At 33.9% G+C, this 25,174-nt stretch overlaps 1 protein-coding gene across 1 annotated transcript; it reads left to right on the top strand.

Annotated features, from left to right (window-relative positions):
• Window positions 1-1,120: 1,120 nt before the first annotated feature.
• Window positions 1,121-24,396, top strand: LOC140441046 (uncharacterized). Its single transcript, XM_072531460.1, has 4 exons — window positions 1,121-1,248; window positions 12,168-12,340; window positions 14,799-14,936; window positions 23,568-24,396. The coding sequence occupies exons 1-4, from the start codon at window positions 1,155-1,157 to the stop codon at window positions 23,841-23,843; spliced, it is 681 nt and encodes a 226-aa protein (XP_072387561.1). The 5' UTR covers window positions 1,121-1,154; the 3' UTR covers window positions 23,844-24,396.
• Window positions 24,397-25,174: the final 778 nt, after the last annotated feature.

The raw sequence follows: 25,174 nt of genomic DNA, 5'->3' as shown, positions 1-25,174 counted from the left end.
CATCAAGAGTGATCCCCAAGTACTTTGTTGATGTTGCAATAGGCACTTGGACATCATTTATTCTAATAGGAATATTATTAATTCTCTTATTGGTAAAATTTATATGGACTGATTTATTCTCATTCAGTTTAATTTTCCATTTTTTGGTCCATTCATGGATTTTATTTATTGAATTTTGTAGTTTTTCTGTAGCTTCTTCGACGGTGTCACTTACCGCTAAGACAGCAGTGTCATCTGCGAAGGTAGCTATGGTGTCGTCTTCTAGTTCAGGTATATCACACGTGTATATTAGATATAGGACTGGACCCAATACACTCCCTTGTGGAACACCTGCTTCAATATCCTTGAGATCAGTATATGCATCTTCTTGTTTAACTCTAAAATGTCTGTTCGCTAGATATGATTGTAATATATTTGAATATTGTTTAGGCATGAATGATTTAAGTTTATGTATCAAACCCTTATGCCAGGTAGTAACATATCTGACACAAACTTTTAACCCAGGAAATATCTTGACAATATTTTTTGAAAGAGTTTTGCTAAATTTGCTAACAACAGATTTTATGTGCAATTTAAACTTTCACATTACAAACGATCTAAAACGTTTTAAACAGCTTTTTTTAATTACATACGAAAGCTACACTCTCTACATTTAAACCGCAGTTTGATTTTTGTCGATTAGACACACTGACATTCAAAATCGCCGGTCGCTTTAAGCGTTGTTTTGGAGAGAACTGTTTATTGTAAGTAAAAAGTGCTTATAAACAGTTTTATTCACAAAATTATCTCATGTTCATCTCTTTGTGGTCTCAAAATTGACATTCTCAGCAAAATTCAACTTGTTCGTATGTTTTTTGGAGGTTCACTGGGATTTTCAATTGGAAACGTCGAAGAAAAAGTTAATTTATAATTTGTATTCTATTCCCAAAAACGGGTTTGATAAAAAAACATTTAAAACACTTGATATAGCAAGCTAATAAATGCCAATATATTCTTTATTTGAAGACCCTTTTGAAATTTCGGGAAGTCCTGCCCTTGGCCGATAGATCTATAACGATCTTCAATTATTTCTAATAGAAATAGTAAATTAATGTATCATTAGTTGAAGGCGTAGGTACAATGGTAGGTTGGTATATAAAAGATCCGAAGAAAAAATGGTGGAGCATATTATGTGGTGCGAATTTGACATGATGGGTGAAAACGACGATGACAACAGTGAATTGAGTGAACACAGATTTTTAACCAAAGGTAACCCTTTATTGTTAATTTTTGCTCAATTTTATCCATTTTTACGTTAGTAAGTTCATTAAATTTGTTTTAACGTTTTAGTTTGTTTAAAATTTGGATTAATATTATTGTTCTATAATTTTTTTTAGATCAAATCAGTTTTTCGAATGGAATAAGCACAAATTCTGAAATTAATTGTTTATTATATCGTTACCATTTCCATATCCGAAGCGATTTTCAATTATGTTCATCAAGTACCTTCTTGAGAATGAATCACCAACTGCAAGTTATCTGGTTATCTTTCGGTGTCATCTAACTGTCTTTTTTCCACACATTCTATAACCGTTCGTTACCATATCGATACGTTTGCTTTTAAAGCTACATTTACATCAAAAATAGTCAAAATAAATCCAAAAGTCAAAATGATTACTTCTCTATAGTTGAAACAGGAGATAGAAAATTTTAAATATGAAAATTGTATGAGAAAAAACTTGACAATGATGGCATGAATCCTTTGACGTATATCATTATCCTCCATGTCATAGGCGCAGCATATCTCACGAATACAAAAATGGAAAATTTTATTAAACGTTAAATTAAATTAAATTAAATCAATTTCGCAAAAACTATTCAACTGATCTGGGCCATCTTTTGCACATAATTCAAACACGATAAGACCGTCAAGTTCATTATCAGTAGTAATATCCCTAGGACATTGATAACAGACGAGATAATTTCATGACAATCTAAAGCTCGTTCCTTGGTAACAGCACGAAGCCGAAGGCTGAGCAACGAGCTTGAGAAATTTGTCATGAAATTATGAGGCATTCATTAATGTCCGAGGGATATTCAGCGGATAATTTTTCGAAAAAAAAATATATTTGTGACTGTAGGTTGTATTTCTGGGAATTTTTTCTTTGATTAGCGCATTTATACTTTGAACATTCTCATTGCCGAAACGTGACATTTTGAAATTTATTTGGATGAAGTGGTCAAACTCGATCGTGTTGTCATAGGGATTGAAAATTGCACTGAATGCAATTATCAGTCTAATGTTGACATGATTGGGTAAAATTTTCCACATGACACAAAATGACGAAATTTGAATGGTTGTTAGAACAGTCGAAAAATTATCATCTTTCTAGCTTTTCAACCCTGTGTGGGTCCTAGCCTACTCAAGGATTTCTCTCTAGTCGTCCCTATCCATCGCCATCGTCACCCATCCATCAAGCACGGATTACCATATTTCTCATGTCTTCATCGATGTTACCAAAGAACCTTGTTCTGGGTCTTCCTCTTTTTCTCTGACCAATGAGTTTTTCTATCTGGGTCATTTTGTTCCATCGTCGTCTCCACACTCCATTGTCATTCACTGCTCCATAGATTCGCCTTAGTACTTTTCTTTCGAAACATCCTAACATGGTTTCATTATTTTTTGTTGTTAGAGTCTAGGTCTCTGAACCATATGTTAGGACTGGGCGTATTATTGTTTTGTAGAGTTTTATTTTTGTATTTCTAGATATAATTGTGGATTTAAGGAGGAGATTGAGCCCAAAATAGCATCTGTTGGCCGGTCAAATTCTGCGGTGTATCTCTGCGGTAGTATTATTTTCAGTAATAAGAAGTGCTCTAAGGTATACAAATTCGTTTACTGCTTCGATGACGTCGTTTTTATAACAAGTGTACGTAGAATTTGTGGTTACGTGCTTATTTTCATATACTTCGTTTTGTTGGTGTTTATTATTAAATCCATTTTTGTAGCTGATTCTTTTAATGCTACATACGCCTCTCGTACAGCCTTTTCCGTTTTCCCAACAATATAAATATTATCAGCATAGGCCAGGATTTGCACTGATTTATTATATATTAAACCAGTGGTTGTGATTTTGTAACATCCGCATTACTTTTTCTAGAGCCATATTGAACAGTATACAGCAGAGAGGGTCTCCCTGGCACAGCACGTTATTTGTTTTAAAAATTTCAGACAGTTCCCCCGAATTCGTACTCTACATTCAACTTTTTCAAGAGTTAGTTTTGTTAAATTTATCAACTGATTTGGTATTTCTAGCTCCTTTATCGCTTTGAACATTTCTCTTCTATTCACAGAATCGTAGGATTCTTTGTAGTCTATAAATATGTGATGAGTATCAATGTCATATTTCAGTGTTTTTTCCAAAATTTGTTTCAGGGTCGCAATCTGATGAATTGTCGATTTACCACCTCTGAAACCAGCCTGCTATTTTCCTACTATCCATTCTGTATATGGTGCCATACGGTGACATAGTACTCTGTGGAAAATATTTTTTACCCTGTTTAGGAGCGTAATTCCTGTGGTTAGAGCATTCAAAGATATCTCCTTTGTGTATGGTGCAAAGTATTCCAATGTTCCAATCATTGGGGAGGGATTTCCTGACTTGACCTGACCGTCAAGTTCAGGTACATTTAAATTAATTTTAAGAAATAGTAAAAAAGTTATATAAACTTCAAATTACAGTGCGAAAGACAAACTTATTTATCAAATATAATCCATAAATCTCATATTAAAAACAAAACTGACTTACTTGCTTATCTGTGGCTTTACACAGCACTGCCGTTTACCACAATATTATCGCCATTTCTTCTTTTCATATATATCTTTTTCATTAAGATCTCTTTTTTGCATTGCTTTTTTTACTTGTCGGTTCCACTGTAATTTAAGACGTCACCTTTTCCTCTTTTGATTTGGTTTCCATTTCCAAGTTCTCAGTGATATTCGTGTCCCGTTCATCCTTCGTATACGTCCATACCAGTAATTTTCGTTTCTCTATTTCGTCATTTAGAGTAACCGTCATCTCAAGTACGGAGGACCAGATCTGACCAAACAACTATTAAAACTAATCTAAAAAATAATAGAACAAAACAAAATTCCTCAAAAATGTAGATCGAGCATCCTAATACCTAAAAAGGAGGACAAATCGGTCACCGAAAATTACAGAGAAATTAATTTATTAAACACAACACTAAAGTTAACAACCAAAGTGATGACAACACAAATAAACTGAATGAAACTATAACACTAGCAGAAGAAAACAAGTTTTTAGATCGGGAAGATCATGCACCGACGCTATATTTATAATGAGGCAAGTGCACGAGAAGAACAGAATACAACAAACCGGCATATCTGTGTTTCGTGCACCTTAAGAAGGCATTTGACCGGGTCAAATTAAAGGACCTTATCCACTTATTGTACGCAAGGGAGATACTTCTAGGAATAATCAAAACGATGGAAAATATCTACCAAAACCAGATAAGCAGTTTTCTTCATTTTATTATTGGCAGCAATTCTCGTTCTCTGCCCATTCGATTTAATACTTCGATATTTGTTGTATGGTCTGTCCAGGGAATTTTAAGTAGCCTTCTTCTAAATACCCACATTTCAAAGGCCTCCAATCGGTTCATCACATTGGCCTTTATAGTCCAGGTTTCTACACCATATAGCAGTATGGAGTAAATATAACATTTTAAAAAGCGATATTGAAGCGTTAAGTTAAGGCTGCTGTTGCTTAGCAAGGTTCTCATATTAATAAATGCTGTTCTGGCTTGCTCAATCCTGCTACGTATCTATATGTCTGGATCTAGATCTTCAGTTATCCAACCACCGAGATATCTGAAATTGGGGACCTTTTATATGTTCTTATTGTTTACTCTTATATTTAATTGGATATTTCGTGTTCTGCTAACCTCCATTACCTTCGTCTTGTCTATATTAATTTTTAAGCCCAGTCGTTCTCCTTCAATGTTTATTCTATCTATTAGTCGTTGTAGCGCTTCTTGGCTATCAGCTTTTATGACTGTATCATCAGCATAGCGAAGATTATTAATAGTCTGTCCGTTGATTTTGATTCCATCTTCAGTGTCACTTAAGGATCTATCGAAAATCGTTTCAGAGTAAAGATTAAAAAGGAGGGATGACAGAACACAATACACCTATTTCGATTGAGAAATATGATTTAGATTCCAATCCTACTCTCACAGATGCACTTGATTCATATAAAGGTTCTTTATGATTTTAAGGCCATTCTCATCTATCGAACGTTCCTGGAGCAATCTTACTAATTTTGAATGATTAACACAATCAAACGCTTTCTAGTAATCTATAAAGCATAGAAAGACATCTTTTTGCTGATCTCTGCATTTCTGAAGTAAGACACTTAAGCTATAAAGTGCTTCTCCTGTGCCAAATCCTTGTCTGAAACCGAACTGTGTGGGGCTAATGTTTCTTTCACATCTCTTGTATATTCTTGTGTGAATTATCTTTAAGAAGAGTTTTAGGACCTGGCTCAATAGGCTGATTATTCGGAATTGGTCGCAACTATTAGCGTTTGGCTTGTTTGGGATTGGTATAAAGGTTGATTGAAGCCAATCCTGTGGTATTTGACAGGACCCATAAATGTCATTAAAAATATCTACCAAGGCGATACCGAGAGGATAAAAAGGATATTACAAACAGTAGAGATGAAACCACTTGGAAAAATTTATGGTAAGACACTATGGGACAGAGCTAGAAGTACATATATACGACGTAGATGCAAGGTGGAGAACATCAAGAACTGGATAATAATAGAAGAGTAGAATGGAACGATCATATAAGCCGAATGATAACAAATAGAGTAGTAAAGACGGCAAGCGACGGTTCCCCAATAAGAAGACAATCAGTAGAAAGATCATGAAACGACAACTTACTGGAGGCACATTGAAAAACAGAGCCATGTCTATATAAAACGAAGGAGAAGTCATTTAGTGTCTTCTTCACATTCATTAGTCCTCTAATTTGTTCATCTCTCACTTTGTCCATTAATGTTCACTTCCAGGTCTTCTGCGGTGTTTTCAATGACCATGTATAGCGCTTTATAATATTGAATTTAATAACTCAAGCTTCCAAATTCTTCTTCCAGATTTTTTATTATGTAGACAATGTCGTCTTTGTCTTCTGCTAAAATTATTTTATCATTGTTCATAGGTATCATCAAGTTTAAATAAGGTAGGTGATAGGCGGCATCCTTGTCAAACTTCTCTGTCTCTTAAACGATTCTGAGTAGTTTTCTCCGATTTTTACTTTACATTTATTGCCTGTGTTAAATGATTTTAGGGCATTTATGTAGGTGTTATCTACTCCGTGATTTTCCATTGCTTTCTACAGCTTATTGGCTGGAACACTGTAGGCCTTTCGAAGATCCATAGTTTTTTCAATGGATAACAAAAATTTAGTTATATTCTTATGAGAATACATGACCCACTACTACTAATACTAAATCACGAAAGTAATTTTATGTTGATTTAAATTTGAATTTTTCCAATTATTTAAAACAGAATTTTAGAAAACATCTTCCGGATATTTTGTATTTAATTTACGCCAGAAACAAGCAAATCCTTTAAAAGAGGAACAAATTATAAACCTCTCGCTTTAATATACACATTCATCACGGAAAATAAAAAGTTTTGACACCGTTTCCAGTTGCACACCCCATTAGGTCCAGGCCGCTCGAGTTTATGGCGGGAACACATTTTAGAAGAAACATTATCAAGGCGTAAACGATCTTCGACTCAATTAACCTTTAGGGAAATATCTTCTAGCATTTTATCGCCATGTCTTGCCATTTATGCTGATACTAATAACGCTGAACCAGGTGAACGAAATGAAAATGACAAGGAGGTTTATAATCCGCAGAAGCGTAGCGACATGTAACACAAAGATCGATGCGGAATACGCTTACTGCCTTATTAAATTATCTTTGAAAAATTATTCACTTCCATTTTATTGTGAATATTATAGTAAAAATTGCCTATTATATAATATAATGTAAGAGACCACTTTATAGTTAAATTAATTTAAGATTTCCATTTCGTGTTATTATTTCCTGGAATAGTTCATTTATTACAAACAGTAATCTTTCAAATTGCTGTGTAATTTGTGATAAAGGTACAAAGATAGCTTTAAATTATGTCTTGACTTTTTGACAGTTTGATTTGATATCCCTTTCTAATCTTCCAAAACAGTTGGCTGGTAAATTTGGTTTGATCCAGAGATATCCAGACGTGGTCGCCATTTTCGAGTAAGGGCTCAGTATGTTTTCTTTTAGTTAGTTAAAAATCCATAATCATCGACATTGGGTCTCATAAATAGTATGTAGCAAATGCTGTTACTTCAAATTAATGTATTGTATATTATGTATATTACGTCCAGATTTGTTTGTATTTGTATATTATGTCCAGATTTGTTTGTAAAAAGTTGTCATCAACAATGGACATTATCCTGTTTTTTATACTTAGTATGGTATTATATTTTTGACGGGTGGTATGGGTTGAATAGTAATTTATATACCTGCCTGATGCTGTCGTCTTTTGGTACCAATCCAATGTCAAAATATTGTCATTTGTTCTTATTACTCTTGTGTCCAAAAATGGTATACTAAAATCTGTCTCAATTGTAAACTGAAGATGTTTATTAAACGAATTAAAAATGTTTAGTGTGGTATTGATGTGATAAGATGGAACTGCACATATGATGTCATCGACATATTTATATATAAACCGTAATTCAAAAGGTAATTGCGTAATCACATTATCTAAGATAATAATTAATTAATATTAATTAATTATTATCTGACTCTGGACAGTTAAGTAACATATATTGTAACATATTGAACAAAATTTATAAATATTCAAAATAGCCAACATTCATCTTGATAACAACTAACCTTAATAATTCATCAAAGAAATATCATTCTTCTAACGTTTCTTTTATTGTTATTTTTATTTTTACATTTGAAATAATTTTAATTTTTTATCGTATAGCAGTAACGAACGTGCTTAAGACAATTTAATCTTGACATTTAATATTGTATTATATTGAACGTTGAATTGTATTGTATTGTATTATATTGAATATGTATTTGTACGCCATTTTTTGTAATGTTCAAATTGTTTTAGTTTACTCCTGAGGAAGCTATTAAATAATTGGCGAAATATTGAGTATCTCAGAAAAAAGAAAGATTTTCATTACAGACCACTTTACCCGATAATTCGAACGTATATATATATATATATATATATATATATATATATATATATATATATATATATATATGTATATAAATATAAAAGTAAAATGTAATGGCTTCTCTCGCAAAACAGAAAACCAAATATATATTTCTCTAATAAACCATCTTGGATAATTGGACAGAAATCTCTTTTTAGGTTGTTAAAATTGGACAAAAACCTGCTGAAAAACTTATCTTATTTTAAACTAATAATTGGCAAAAGTATTGTTTATATTTGTGTCTATGTATAATTTAAGCTATTAAGATCTTTTAAACAGTTTAAATTAATTTAACTCCATATTATCTGAACATAACTATCTAATATGTTTTTGCATTTTGTGAAACTGGAACGAATTACTTTATTATTAGCAATTATTTTCATGTACAATACTTATCAATTTTTTGCTATCACGAGAAAGTAATGACCACTACTGTAAGTAGTTATAGTGAGTAGTTCATTGAAGTAAGAAGAAAAGTTCCTACTACCTACTACTACTAAAATTTCTTAAGATATCTCGGGATAGAAAAAAGAAATTGTTCTGAAGTGTTCGCCATTTTGTTAATAATTTATTTTGATTTTATAAATCGTAGTTAAAATTGCATCTTATTTAATATTTTATGGAGAAAACTAGATTTTTAAATAGCCCCTCTATTAAGCAATTTACCCATTAGATTTCTTCAAAATTACATCTCTTTTATTACAGAAAAAGAGCTGTTTTTAAAGACACTAAATTTGCAAAGATTGATTCAGGAACTGAAGTTATAAGCGTTTTTCTATACCTAGGTCGCTTCAGTATCTACCCGCCGATTCACAGGCCTACATTTTTTTTTCATGAAAAAGTGTTTCAAGTTTAATATGTGTTCTATAGTAAATGGGATGTGCTGAATCTATACTTAGTTTTTTTTCCAGCACGTCAGGTTTTCAAGAAAAATGTGTTTGAAATTTTTCATAGAAACTGCCAAAAATACTGAGAAAATATTTATTGAAACTTTATTTAATACAAAATTACACTGCAACATTGAGTTGTTCTTAAAAAAAGAACTCAGTATAACCTACGAAAGACAATATTTGGTTTTTTGAATAAAACCGTTCTCTTTTTCCATGAAAACTGCTTTTTGTGGTCTTCTTTTTATGGATTTTTGATCGAGTTCCTCCATCTTCTTTATATCTTGATGGAACCTATCTCTCTTCTCCTCGCTGACAGCTCCAAGATTTTCGGGAAATAGTCAACGTGGAAATTAAAAAAAAAAATGTGTCGCTCATATTGCATCCTAATTTTTTATAATTTTCGACCATGTTGGCTACAATTTCTTTATAGTTTGGAGACTTGTTGTTTCCAACGGAACCGTCTATGTCTTCCACAGAAGAACTCCATGCTTCAGATTCATCATATGTCATTATATTCTGGAACAATCTGTCCGATTTTAAGGTTCGAATTTGAGGGCCTACAAAAATTCCTTCTTTAAGTTTAGCTTCAGAAAGTGCAGGAAATTTGTCGCACAGATATTTAAATCAGTCACCTTGTTTATCTAAAGTTTTAACAAACTGCTTCATCAATCCTTACTTAATGTGAAGAGGAGGCAAAAGAACCAATTTGGGGTCAACTAGTGTATTACGTTGCACATTTTTTTGTCCTTGTACAAGTCTTTTTCTGAGTGGCCACTCTTTATTAACGTAATCTAAATTTCATGCTCGACTGTCCCACTCGCACAAAAAACATGAATACGTTGTGAATCCAGACTGCTGACCCAAAAGCATGTATATTATTTTGAGATCTCCACAGAGTAACCAACAATATTCGCTATACTTTATTTTATTTAGCAACAGCTCAAGACTCTCATACTTTTCTTTGAGATGCACGGAGTGAGCAACAGACACTGAGACATAAGCATTACAATTGTTCAACAAGGCACCCTTCAGACTTCTCTAAGAAGAATCAATAAATAACCGCCATGATGTGGAATCGTAATTGTCAGCTCCCAGTTTTATGACTACTTCAGGAATATTATGACAATACACCAGTGAGCACTCTTGAGAAAAATATTCTGAGATTTTTTTTCACGATGCCTATACCACGGCAATGTGGTACCTGGTGCCAATAGATTTTTATCTTTCAATCTTGATCCTAAGATTTGTCCAGCATCCTTCGATAGGCCTAAGTCTCACTAAGTCATTTAGTTCAGCTTGGATAAACTTTTGAGGTTGGACTATGTCAGGATTGAATTCGTCTTCATCGGTTTTTTCGTCTGAACTTTCTCTGCCGATTACTATTGAATGGTGTGAAGAAAAGGTGCAGGAATAGGGATTCCTGGTCCATGAGATACAGGTCGTTTAGCAGAAGGTAAATCAGGATATTGAATTTTGCCCATTTTCTCAGTAGTTCGACACACTGAAAGCATACTTTGTGTGGAGCCCAAGGTTTGTCCTGATCACCAAGCTTAACACCGAAGTAAGCGGGATAGGCTTTCTTTATAAAGTCTGTTATGTCCTATTGTTAAATCACCACACACGTAACAATATAGATTGGGACTGTTCTTACACTTTCTTGATGACATTATGGCGCGATAAACAATCATAAAATAAAATACAACTCGATGCTACAAACAACTGACGCTAACTAACTCTATTTACGCAATACACATCGAGTTAGAATCTATGGAGAAGGTATGAGCATATTAACGTATGTACTAAAAACGGTGTAGGTAGGCGTGGCTAACTGTGATATCAATATGGCGGTGGGATCATAGCCGGACTCAATAATATTAAAACTACTATAAAAATATGACTAGTTATTCAGAAGATTTAATGATAATCTAAAAAAGTGCAATACATTTTTAATAAACTATGATTTATTTATCCCGCGGTAAACACTAAAAACACGATATATTATACATAAAGATAAATTAATACAGTCAAATACTATTAATTTATTCTCTGAAGTACGGGCCATTACTTTGTTTACATATTTGTATACTAACCTGTAGAACGTTATTCTTGAAGATTTTTTATTAACATTGCCTCTGCCACTGCAACTACGTTGAGAACAAGAAACCATTATTATGTACTATCACAATATATTATTACAGTTTCTATAAAAGTATTATAAAACTAAAAATATTCGAAAAACAACAAACGTAAATAAACATATACGATCTGTCAAAAGTGGCAAAACAATATGGCCGAAGTGAGGTCGTTTTTAGTCACGTGATGCCCTCTCCATAGATTCTAACTCGATGGCAATACACAACTGCTGATGCCGTCAAGTTGACGGCATCGGCAGTGTTGCCATTCAAATGAAATTAACATAATGTGGTAAGTATTTTAAAGAAATAATTTTAATGCAATTTACGAAATATCAATAGGGTACTTCTTTGCGCTAGTATATAATATCTTACAGGGTTTTATTAATTTTGTGAAAAATTTTGACGTGATGGGCTTAAACCGAATTCATATTCAGAATCAGCGTACCTACCCGTATTAGATCACATTAGGACACATTTCAAACTCAAAACACCAAAAATCATGCCAGTCTGTGATTGGTACGAGTAAAGATAGACTTGTAAAACCAAATTTACATAGAATTCTGTGAAGAATACAATGATCGTATTTCCAAGCCATTTCATTCGATAAATTTTGTAAAACTTTATGGACCAATTAATCTATAAATAGTTTACAAATTTTTCTTGAAGCCACTTTTGTTATAAAAAAATTTATTCCGAACTTTTATATCTATTCCCGAGATATATAGTCGAGAGCCATTTTTAGTTAGTCACTCGGTACATTCCGGTTTTAATCCTACATCCCTCAAATCAACTCAAATCATAATCGAGATTTAAAATATAAATATTTAATCGTTTCAGGCGCCTTCCTGCTCACCCCCTCGCACGACCTAAGTCTAGACAAGGCTGCCAACATTTGCGACAAACTCAACTTCCGCGGAAGTTTCAGTTTGACTAAAACGGCCACGGGCATATTGTTTAAATTTTCAGAGCCCGAGGACTTCCAGCAAGTTTTCAGGAAGGGATTTCATAAGGTAAGATTTCGGGACTCTAAGCGAGAAAATTTTCAAATTCAATAAGTGAAAATGGAAGAGGGTATTGTCGGAGAAAGTTTTGCCGATATTCGATTTGTTCGGTTTGGAGCTATTCGAAACAATAGATATAAAAGGGATATTGGGATGAGGGAGAAGTAGTTTAGAGAGAAAATTTATGAATATTTTAAGCACCTAGCAGGTATTATGTAAATTGTATTTCTGTTTTATCTTCTCCAATATTTATTATGCTCTTCTAATGTGTTAAACGTGATTGCATACATAGCAGCTTAACGATACTTTTTGTCGGACTAAATACCAATAACACGTGATCAAAATGAGTAAAAAAGAACTAAAATTCAACAACCTTCTGCTTCTAAGCTTCTCTTTTGTTGGCGGTGATTATCACCGCCATGGTCGTGCCATATCAACTGTTTTGTTTTTATGTCATCAACTATTGTATGCTTGACTCCCATCATTTCTCGTATTCTCTCATTTGGTAACCGATCTCTTCTTGATTTGCCTGCTGATCTTCTCCAGAAGTCCATTTCTGTTGCTAGTAACAGTTTCTCTGTTCTTTGTTTCATTGGCCAAACTTCACTGCCATATGTGATTACACTTTTAAGTATGGTGTTGTATATGAGTTGTTTGTTCGCTTTAGATATTGTTTGGTCCCACAGAATGCCGTTCATCATGGATATGGCTTTTCTACCCTGTATGTTTCTGTCTTTTATAGCAGCATCGAGTGTTCCATCTTGAGTTATCTTCATACCCAGGTAATTGTATTCATCACAGTGTCATAATTTCTACCCCATCGTCTAATATAATGGACTGCTTTGTCCCTCCAATACACATGGTTTCAGCTTTCTTAATATTGACTTAGAGACCCCATTTGTTATATTCTTCTATTAGTTTCCGAGTCATGTAACTCAAGTCGTCATGATCCTGAGCAATCAGTATTTGGTCATCAGCGAAACATAAGGTGTACAGTGTAGTTTCGTCGTTGAGAGGGATTCCCATGCCATTACATTTTCTTTTCCACAGTTTGAGTGCTTGTTCCAGATAAATTTTGAAAAGGGTAGGCGAAATACAGCAACCCTGCTTTAGTCCTTTCGTGACCTTAAATCCCTCAGATATCCTTGATCTAGTTTTAATTTTTGCAGTCGTTCCATTATACAGACTTTGGACTGCTTTGATAAGACCATGCCTTATGTTGGTTTGCTGTAGGGTTGACCATAGTTTACTGAGGGGCACACTGGCATATGCTTTTTGTAAGTCTATGTACACCAGGTGATCTTCTTTATTGACGGCTGTTTTTTTCTCAATAACTTGCATAATAGAGTACAAGTGGTCTACTGTGGATCGCCCAGCTCTAAAACCAGCTTGCTCCTCTGCTTCGTAATCTCTGTAGTCATTTTCTATTTTGCTCTTAATAAGTTTCCCATACATCCTACTTATTGTGCTGTTTACCGCAATTCCTCTGTAATTTTCAAACTGATCCTTGCTGCCCTTTTTGTGGATAGTTGACATGATAGATAATTTCCATTCTTTTGGTAATTCGGCTCCATTCAAGCAGTCTTGAAAGAGTTTTCTTAACTGTTCCTGGAGTTTGTCTGTGCCGGCTTTCGCTAATTCTGCAGGAATGTCACCAGGACCAGGGGATTTTCCATTTTTCAGGGATTTGGTTATTTCTTCTATCTCTGATTTACGTATACCTATCGTGTTGTCTTCCATGTTAGTAAATTGTGGTCTTTGTTCTGTTAGTAGTTTTTTAAAATATTCTTCCCATTTTTCTGTTGTTATTGGTGATATAACGTCTTTTTTCTTATTATTTCTCATACTTTTAATCAATCTCCAACTCTCTGTGCTTCTTCTACCTCCTACGTAGGTGTTGATCTTTTGGCAGTTCTGTTCCCATGATTCGTTCTTTTTTTGAGTTATCTTTTTCCTTACTTTGGCTTGTTCTTCTTTGTAAATTGTTTTATCGTTTTCTGTTTTTGTTGTTAATAATGTTTGGTATTTCCGACGTTTATCTCTAATTTCCTTCTCTATTTCTTCATCCCACCAGTAAGGTTTTATTCCTTTATGGTTTTCGTCACATTTCCCCAGTGCTTCTTCTGCTGCTAAATGAATCGACCTTTTGATGTGTTCGTAATGTTCTCTTAAACTACACTTAAACTACATGTGTCCTCTATGTTTTTGTAGAGACACTAAAATTTTATTCACCTGAGTTTAGCTCCATGCTAAACTGGACAGAGGTGTCTTGTTAATCAGATTACAGGTTTCTTTAAAACAGAACTATCCGATAATAGGCAACTATGCGATATTATGGCACTTTACTCTAATATTAAAGTATTTCATTAGAAACATTTCAAAACTAGTATTGTATGCTTTAGTAAATAGTTCTTTCTTAAGTAAATAGTAACTAATTATTAAGAATATACGTATTATATCTCTTTAGGTAACTGGTGGACGATTATACAGAAAAGTGGCGATCCCTTGCAGGCCTCAAAAAACTTTCTCGTTGTTGGTATACGAGGTACCATCCGATCTTCCAGAAGATGACATAAGGGCTAGTCTTTACAGATATTGCTCTGTGGTAAGTGTTTAACATTATTACTTGATAAGACTTTTTTTATCAGTAGTTCACGGATTTTATTATCAGATGTCGCTATTTGCGTCTATACGAAGCCATGTTAGAGTTGCTTCCTAAGATATAAAAGATTTATTTTCACTTTCAGAGCGACTGCGAAAGCCGTTCTGATGAGGCCTATTAGGCCGAAATACGTATAAGCAGATGCGCAGGCGCCCTGTACGTGAAATCAAATCTTAACTGTCTTTTCCTTTTTATCTCTGACAGGTTTGAGTGTGAGATCGTAATTATACAGTCTACATATAGTAATTAATATAATTTCATAGTTCATCAGTTGACCTTTTCTTATATTAGTGGTCAGTTGGACTTTTGGTCAACGGTCAATGTTGGTCATTGTTCAGTTTACCATAGAATTTTGAAATGTGCAGATTACCATGATTGTGACTACTCATCCAAATTGTCATATGTCAGATGTCAATTTAACATTTTCATTAAAACTAGAAGCCATTCTGTCTCCTGCTGTTGCCGACAATCTTGTTTCGAAATCATTTTATCTGTCCTTTGTCTAGTGTTAGTTTTTATGTAAATGTATTTATTGTTTGCTTTTTGTGTCAACTGGATTAGAGCTTCCACGTCGAAAGTGCCTCTAATATTCCAAGTTCCAAGTATGATTAATATTCTAAAATAATTATAATATAATTTTCTTTTAGGTTCCAATATCCATTTCCTTTTGGGTTTTAGGTTTTTTGTTTATATTTTAGCTCCTGTTTGATGGTGTTCTATTTTGAAATTATTTTAGATTAGATTGTAAAATTATAATTTCGCAATTTTCCAGTTCCTTAGGAAAATAATGATTGCTATTTATAGCACAAAATTTTTGTATTAAATTGTATATAAATTCCTAAATTCAGCAAAAAAATATATTTTATAATTTTTTTTTTCAAAATTTGGAATTATTCCACTTTTACAGTGAATGACACATTTTATAAAGTGCAGTAAAGTTTTGCATTTTAACCAAGCCAACCAGAAACTAGAAAGAATTTGAAGCAAACAGCTGTATAAACGAACAGTTAAAAATGTACGCAATAATAACATTTACAGTTCCGGTTTCAATGGAGTACATTCACTTGTTTTGTACTCCATACTTCACTAAAAGCGTACGAAGTCTTTAAAACCCTCTACAATGCAGGACGAAAGTTTTTCGCTTACTTTTTATGGTATTTTCCTAACTCCAGGACGTAGAAACAATTATTCCATAACAATAGTTTAAAGTTACAACCCAAACTTTGTCATTAAAAGTATTCCTACAAACAATTACATAGCTTTAGCAAATCTAGAAGGAGTTACAGCGAGTCTGGGAGTTGTTGCATAAAAAGTTTGGTGCACAAGCCGTAAGGGACAGGGAGACGAGGGAAATCGCATTATATTCAGCCAAACTAAACAAGATACTGCGGATTTCGTGCATTCGCCACTTGGAGGTGGTTTTGAATAAAACAATAGTGTAGTTCGTTTCATGTGCGATACAACACAGGTTTATACTGGAAAACCACCGTGACCAGATTCCCTTAATTTATTTTGTTAATAAACACTTGGTTGATGCAGTAACTTTGTAGTTTTCTAATTGCTTTACACACTTTAATAATAAAGTTGTGTGATTTATTGAAATAAATTAAGATACTAAAAAAAAAATATAATTTGACCAAACAATATTATCAATGCGTAACTTTTTCTACTCTAAATTATTACTAAAAACTTGTGACTAAGGACAAACCCACTAGTATCCTTTAGAATCTGTTAATTTATTTGTACAAATATTAACCTTTACCATCACTTGCATTATACTCTGCTTTCACTTAACTAACTCGAAGGGTTTCTTCATCTTGAGTCTTCTAGCCAGATCCGTGTTGTCAAGGAGCTGGATGTCCTCAACATTGACGTGTTAAAGAAGTCTCTGTTCGTGACTCTTGGAAGATTTTTCAATGGTCTTATTAACAGCCTCCATTTCTAATGGAAGTCACTGTTCCTATAGTACCAATAAGCGTTGGCAATGCTCCTTAGCACTTTGTTTTAGAATCGCTGGATGATGACTCTGGAATTGGCGACACTCCGATATCTTATGTCCTAGTTGGTGACATTTATAACAAACTAGTGATTTGGCCCGTCACCATACGACGGGGGATCCAATCAATTGACATCTAGAGTCACTCACCTCAATTTTGTCTGACTTTCTCCTATTTAAGGCTAGGACATAAACAAAATGATATTTTAGTCGATTGTACAACTTTCATAACAAATAAGTCACTTTTGGAGAATCGCTGAACCTTTACGTAAAGTCCTCTTATGAAATCGAACTACGTACAAAAACCAGCGTAATTCTAGTTTGGGAATTCATTTGTTGGGAAAGCTCAAGTTTTATATTATACTTTTTACTGATCACCAAATTAGAAGCCAATATTTTAGGATCAACAAACTTTCAAAAGAATTAAAAATTCAATTTTGAAAATAATAAACTTCTTGCATGAAAGGGCAGGTCTTTTCACCTCCAGATAAATATTGTCCTATCTGACAGATAGTTATCTGGAGGATAGACATTTATTAACATAAAGACATAACCTAGTAAAATTTTTTCTTCTAAGTGACAGTTGACAACCGGAATCACTACTAACATTGTGAACCAGTATTGCCAAGTACAAAATTCCAATAAAACGAATAGTGAAAAATATAAAGGATCAACGTGTAATATTTTTACAACCAATTTATATTCAAATTGCTATAAATTCTAAAACTGAACTGAAATGAAACACTCGATATTTCTGTCTCTCACTTGGCTCATACTATCAACTCAACACACTCAATAAGCACGCTTGCACGTGCTGCCACGTGACCCAATGCACATAGAGACACGTGTTACTTACCGCAATACACAATTACACCATAACGACGATATTTCTTGCATATAAATCGTTTGTATCGGTATGTTGTGATAACAAAGACACATTGGAACAGATAAATAGTACTTCGTTAAAGCAGCACACAACTTGTTGATTAAATTTTATAGGTAGGCGATGGTTAACGATAATGGAGATATATTTCATTTGATTAATTGAACTACAAATTAAAAGGAATGGTTTGCTGACTGGATCTATATATTATATAAAACAGGAGGAAGAAAGTTACCGGTCTCTTAATGGAAGTACAGCTACACAACTTATTCAAAAATTAATAAAAACCTTGCAGCGACATCAACATACTCCTACAGCGAAATTCAAATCGAGTACTAGAAAATTTTAAGAAATTGACTAAGACAATAAAATAACTACGGTAACAGGGATAGCAGTGGCGTTCCAATATATACTTAAGTTTTACGCAATGTGTCTACCTATTTTTAAACTCAAGTTTAAAAATAGGCAGACAGATTGGGTTCTTCTTCTTCTTCAGCCTTAAGTAATCCAACTTTGGACATGGGCCTCCCCCAAATCAATCCAGTGTTTTCTATTTTGCGCCACTTGCTTCCAGTTGTGTCTTCCGATCTTTTTAATATCATCAGCCCATCTCATTTGTTTTCTTCCTCTGCTTCTCTTTCGTAACCATGGTCTACATTGTTTTATTTCGTGGTTCCATCTTTTATCCTTTAGTCGGGCTTTTTGTGCTTTTACTATTTTATCCATATTAGACTTGGTGAGTGTCCACGTCTATGAACCATACGTGAGTATACGGAGGATACACTGATCGTAAAAAGACACATTGGGTTAGATAATAATATTGATTCTGTAATTGGACGGCGTTCTGCAGAAAGAATCCAACCATTTTCTTGAAGTGCCGTCTTCCAATCAGAGGTTGCATATCATGACCCCTATCCGACTTCCGAAGCTTCAAGCCGAACAATTAGCCCAGACAAAAACTGTAACAGCCTGATGGTGTCACCACATGACAAAAGGGATTAGAACTGAGGATGAGGAGGAGGATCCGGCTTCCGCATCTTGCTAGAGCATTTAAAACAGTAGAATATTCTTCTAGAAATTCTTGTCGAGAAGTTGCAATATTTTTATCTACCCATACTTTCGAAACGGTTTGATTTTCTTTTAGCCAGGTTTCGTCTAAATTATCACTTATAAATTATCTCAACTTTTATCGTTCTCAAATATTGCCTTCGCCAATGTCGTTCAATATAGGATTTTTTCTTTGATTTACATAGCAAAACCGATTTCTTTAAGTAATTTCCATCACTTATCTCGGCCTAAGTGAGGAAAATTACTACCTCTAAATGAACTTTTCTCCGAAGGACGTTTCTATGAAAGTCATCAATTTTCCTTCATGTCTTTTTTGCTCAGTATTGTTTTCTTGTTTTCTTTTACTTAAAAATCTGTAGATGGTTCTTTCACTATCACCTGTCAAACGGGAGCACATAGTTACTACATTATTAACCGTTGTTGATAAACAAGGGAGTCATGAATATACACAATAGTTTTTTCCCTCAGAGAATACGCGCCGTTTAGCGCCGTTAAGTTTAGCAACAACAAATTGAAACGATGATGCCATTTTAACACATGGACTGAACTGCTAACTGATAACACAGACTGTATCAAATTTAACTTACAACTTTCTCTTACTCGGTCGGCATTAAGGCAAGTACCACACAGATGATTTGTCAAATTCGTCAAAATGACATGACTGATTTGGTCAGTCAAAGTTCAGATTTATTTCACATTTTCTATGTATGTTTTAATGTGAATTGGTCGCAAAACTTAGATTTCTATCAACAGATGGTATATTAAAAGTTGTAGGTTAATTTTGACTTCTGCGAACACGTTTTTTTGTTAGTAGTAAGTCGTTTGTGTATAAATTAACTGGATAAAAATTTGGTTTTTGGTAGAAGCGTATTGTTAAATCACTGAAAAAGATATATCTATCAAATAAATGTTATTATTTTATCTGTCCTAGTTGGTATACCTGCCCAATTCTCAGTGTTACGTTTTCGCAACACTGGGCACAATGCATATTATTCGTACACAAAATCATTTTTATTCTAAATCATTATTAGGTGGAAATAAGATGTCAAATCAACTTGGCTCGACCAGTTTCCACCGTACTAGTAATAATAGTCGTCCTAAAAATTTTTTTTCATAAAATTATGTCCATGTTGTAAGAATCCAATCTTATAGAGTCAGCTTTCAGTGCAGATGTTTTCCTAGCACTTTCTTACCTACTAAATTAACTGATGAAGAGAGTGGAGGAACATTCAATAACCTAAACAAAAATATGTTGGATGCGGAATCAGAAGCTGTAATTCATTAAGAAACAGAAAAAAGGACCGAAGAAGAAAATATAAATTTATATGAAAAAAAAAACAGATCTTTAAAGTGTGACACCAGTTTAGGAAGAAAAAGATACGAAAGATATTGAGATGGAAACAGAAACAGAGACACAAAATGAAGAAATTCAAGATATTCATCTACTGAGATTCGTGCCAAAGGTGTAACTCTCTTACCCAGGAAATGGATTCAGGAAGATTTACCAGATGAAATTTCTCTTTATTTGGATATTGAACATAAAAAAACTCAATGGAACACATACACACCTTCATTTTATTCAAGACCACTCACTTCTTTACAGATCTTCGATTTTTTTTCAATAAAAAGCTTTTAACAAATTTTATAAAGGAGACAGTTCGATATGATCTTCAAAAAGGTACTAATTTAAAATTTAGAGTAAACGAGTTAAAAGCCTTTATAGGGATTTTACTAGTTAGTGGGTACAGCACGAATCCAAGAAGACGCATGTACTGAGAAGAGTCTGATGCCGTTAAAAATATACTGATTTTAAGTATCATGCATCGTAACCGATTTGAAACCATTATAAGATTCCTCCATTTTAACGATAACCTAAATATAGATCGTTTAGACTAAAATACAAAATTTCTCCGTTCCTTGAAAGTATCCGCAAATCATTTACTGAATACACTATACGGAAAAAGTAACCTAGCGTGGATGAGAGCCACTATGGGTGTCATAGTATAAAACAGCATATAAAAGGCAAGCCCATACGTTCTGGGAAACTTATGTGGAACAACTGTTTAATGATGACCGTCCTATTGGGTATACACTGAGCAATGATGATACTGGCCCTTCTATTCTAAAATCAGAAGTGGAGAATGCTATAAAGGGTCTTAAAAATAACAAAAGACCAGGCAACGATAACGTATACGGGGAAGTATTGAAAATGCTGTGCGAAACAAACAGTCAATTTCTAGACTCACTCTTCAGACTCTTTAACTATATTTATAACAGCGGGAAGTTTCCTGAAGACTGGCTAGAGTCAACTTTTGTTGCCATACCGAAAAAACCAGAAGCAAAGTCTTGTGATCAACATCGGATGATAAGTCTAATTAACCACATTTCGAAGGCATACACCAAGGTTATTTACAACAGAATAAGCAAAAAATGCGAGGATAACATTGGAGATTCGCAGTTTGGGTTTCGGAATTCTCTTGGGACAAGAGAAGCACTTTTTAGTCTACAGGTACTCATCCAGCGCTGCAGAGATATGAACAAAGACGTGTACATATGGTTTATAGACTACCCAAAAGCATTCGATAACGTAAAGCACGAAAAGATAATTGAAGTTCTCCATAAGATCGGAGTCGACTACAGAGACATTCGAACAATAGCGAGTCTCTATTGGGGTCAAACAGCTAAAGTGAAAGTAGGATCTACATTGACCAATAAAATTGAGATCAAGAAAGGGGTACGACAGGGCTGTATCTTGTCTCCTATTCTCTTTAATATATACTCGAATATATATATATATATATACTCGAAGAAGTATTTAAGACAGCGCTGGAGGAAAGCACAGAAGGCATAAAGATAAATGGAGAAATAATTAATAACATAAGGTATGCTGATGACACTGTGATTCTAGCAAGTAGCATGGAGGAACTGAGTTGCCTAATGAGTAAGATACAAAAAACAAGTGCACAATACGGACTCAGACTAAATATCACAAAAACCAAATGGATGTTAGTAAGCAAAACCCAACAACCACCACAGCAACTGATATTAGACAATGAAAGAATTGAACACGTGGATTCGTACATCTACTTGGGAACAACAGTTAACTCAAATTGGGATCAAGCTAAGGAAATAGGTATAAGAGTAGAAAAAGCAAGAGCATCGTTCACTAGCATGAAGCAAATTTTCACCTCTAAAAGCCTCACCCTACCTCTCAAAATTCGACTTCTGAAATGTTATGTATTCCCGGTTTTGTTATATGGAATGGAGGCGTGGACAATGACCGCAACATTGATTAAAAAAGTAGAGGCCTTCGAAATGTGGGCTTACCGACGTATATTACGTATATCCTGGACTGAGCACGTGACCAACGAAGAGGTACTACGCCGGATAGGTAAAGAGAGAGAGGTAGGAATAAGTATAAAGAAAAGAAAGTTGGAATACTTGGGTCACGTTATGAGACATAATAAATATAGAGTACTACAACTGATCGTTTAAGGGAAAATAGACAGCAGAAGGGGTCCAGGGAGGAGAAGACATTGGCTCCAAAACTTGCGGCAATGGTTCGGATTGTCATCTGCTGAACTATTCAGATCTGACGTAAACAAAGTCAGAATAGCCATGTTGATTGCCAACGTTCGGAACGGACAAGGCACATGAAGAAGAAGAATACGTTTTGGGTTATAAATCGTGGTGTTGGAATTAGAAATCTGGTTATTTCATAGATTTCAATATTTATCAAGGAGCCAAGGAAAAATCCAATGAATACCAAAAGAATTTGGCCTTTGAGGTAAAATAGTACTGCAGTTTGCTTAACTTACAACCTTGCAAACAACGTATTTTTAATTTTTTTTACATTCTAACTGCCCAGTATTGCGTTTTCGCAACAGTCAATTAACAAAAAAATGGAAGTTTTTTGCAAGACTTAGAGCATACATTTTTTAAAAATTTAAAAAATAATAAACAAATAGTTCTGGCCATGAATGGGTTAAAGGGATGAAAGAAAATACAGATACAACTTTTACAAAATTCTGACTTTCTATTTTCTTCTAGTTATTATTAATGTTAAGAGTTTTAAATTTCATAAGAGCTTTTTTAAGTATATGTAACTAAACAAATTAATGCGTAGCTCGTAATTTAAAAAAAGACCTTATCGGTTTCAACTACATCCGTACGGCAATGGTTTATGGCCTTGACGGTAACCCCTAACCTCTATTTGAAGATTTGAATTTGCGATGAGCTGCCAGTTGTAAACAGATAGGTTATCTTTTTTAAAAAATTTTATTAAACTCATGGTTTAACATTAAAATGTAATATGAATTAAATTTAATTTAACAGATAAAGTTTTATTTAAGAAAATTGTTTCCATAAAAACTTGTTTTTTGGCCTGTTTCCTTCTGGAAAACAACTTAAGTGGAGTTCAAAGTTAACTAAGTTTAAGCAAACTTAAGTTTATTTTCCATTATAAAGTTCATACTTTCAATGTAACCTAGCTTATTTCTTCTTAATACACGTTAAAGAGGATAGGCGACAGCACTCAATCCTAACTCTCATTCATTAGCAAGAGGTGTTAAGAAACTACTGCTGATATATCCACCAGGATACTTTTAATGTTGTAATCTTTTTTCAGGTCGAAGTTACTAGGCTTCCAGTTCGTCTAGACCAATCTCCAGGAGCACCTCCACCAATTCGCATAACTGTAGCCTCCTTGGACGAATACAACGCTCTGCTCCAACAAGGTCTAGACTTCTATGGCGCCACGTACTTCCCCACCGAGCCGCTGAAAAAGGACCAATTAAATCAACTTAGAGGCAGCAAAGAGAAGCTTTTGCCAGTGTTCGACTCCGCCGGATTCTCCAGGATCCCACCACCACCGACGAGGACTCTGAAGCCGATACGGTCATGAAAATTACAGAAATCCTGGCTGGTTGAACTCGTATATACTGCTTTTTACTTAAAATAAAAAAAATTGGCGAAACGTGGCAACGCGATAATGTCTCTTTTACTTTTTGTACTTCTAGGAACGGTTTATTCATTAAAAGTTTGTATGTAATGGAACACTGTAAAGTTACTTTAAATTAAATTCGGAAAAGATCCATTAAAGTCGTGGTTTACTTATACGAATATTATGTTACGACGTTGCCATTGTTCCTATTTTTTTAATTTTGTGAAAATTATAAGTTTCTGCATATTAAATAAAGTTTTGGCAATAGTTTAGGCTTATATACGAGTTATTTTATAGAATCTATAAGTTTATAATTGAATAAACTTTAGATATCGACCGTTTTGGAATTTGAAAACGATAAGATTGTATTCGAATATTTTAATTATATCGTTAATTTTAGTGATTGATTGGCTGATTGTACAAAAAACATGCGACTTATATTAATTTTTCTTTATTTATATTTATCGTGTTATTGCACTTTTGTTAACTTTTTGCAATAAAACTCTCAACTATTTGGAATATCTTTGTTATTTACCTCTTATATACTCGTAAATTAATTATATGAGATAATTTGGGAAAAGATACGAATGGATGCATAAGAAGAAAAGAGAAAATTCATTAACAAGACAAACCCCTAGATGAATGGTGGTCAAAAATAATGAAAGTAAAAGCTTCTTTTTAAAAAGAAGCAATAATTCAATATAATGTTAAAGTTAAATGAACCTCAGGATAGAAAAAATATATTCAATATTAAATAAGGAGGTAAATAGGGAAATCTACTCAGAAAAATCAAGTAAGTTCGAGAACATAAGAATTGGTTCAATAAGAGAAGCAAGTAAAAGTAGAACATGGAAGACGTTGAAAAAAATTACAAACCATGATAAAAACAAATACAATATTTCCCTGTTAATTGAAGATTGACCAAAGTACTGGTGGGCAAAAATATTCAGCAAAGATGAAAGGATACTTACATTGCTACTTACATTGCTATCTGATGTAGTCGTTACCAAGCAGTTGCTGTTTGGATCTTCTGTGTTTCCATCAGTGGTAGATTTATTTTTATAGTGTGATCTCCCACAGAATATGTTTCGGGTAGTCTGTCATTTCAGCGAATTTTATCCTTGCTTTTTTGTCCATTTGGTCCAATAACCTGCTCTGCTGAGTATCGCTGAATAGGAATCTGTCTGCCATGTAACGTGCGCATTTGTTGCCTCGAGCAGGCTTCTGTTGTGTCCAACTGGGATCCTCTTTCTGTTAATCTTGTATATGTTTCCCCATGCGAGCGATGGTGT

This window comes from Diabrotica undecimpunctata, chromosome 5, assembly GCF_040954645.1.
Source record: "Diabrotica undecimpunctata isolate CICGRU chromosome 5, icDiaUnde3, whole genome shotgun sequence".
Classification (NCBI taxonomy): Eukaryota; Metazoa; Arthropoda; class Insecta; order Coleoptera; family Chrysomelidae; genus Diabrotica; species Diabrotica undecimpunctata.
Note: the sequence above shows the minus strand (reverse complement) of the source record. Positions and strands in the feature narration are given on the sequence as shown.

Coding starts and splice junctions, on each gene's coding strand:
- LOC140441046 (XM_072531460.1), top strand. CDS start 1,155: ATGGTGGAGCATATTATGTGGTGCGAATTTGACATGATGGGTGAAAAC. Junction 1,249..12,167: donor ACACAGATTTTTAACCAAAG/GTAACCCTTTAT, acceptor TAATCGTTTCAG/GCGCCTTCCTGCTCACCCCC. Junction 12,341..14,798: donor TCAGGAAGGGATTTCATAAG/GTAAGATTTCGG, acceptor ATATCTCTTTAG/GTAACTGGTGGACGATTATA.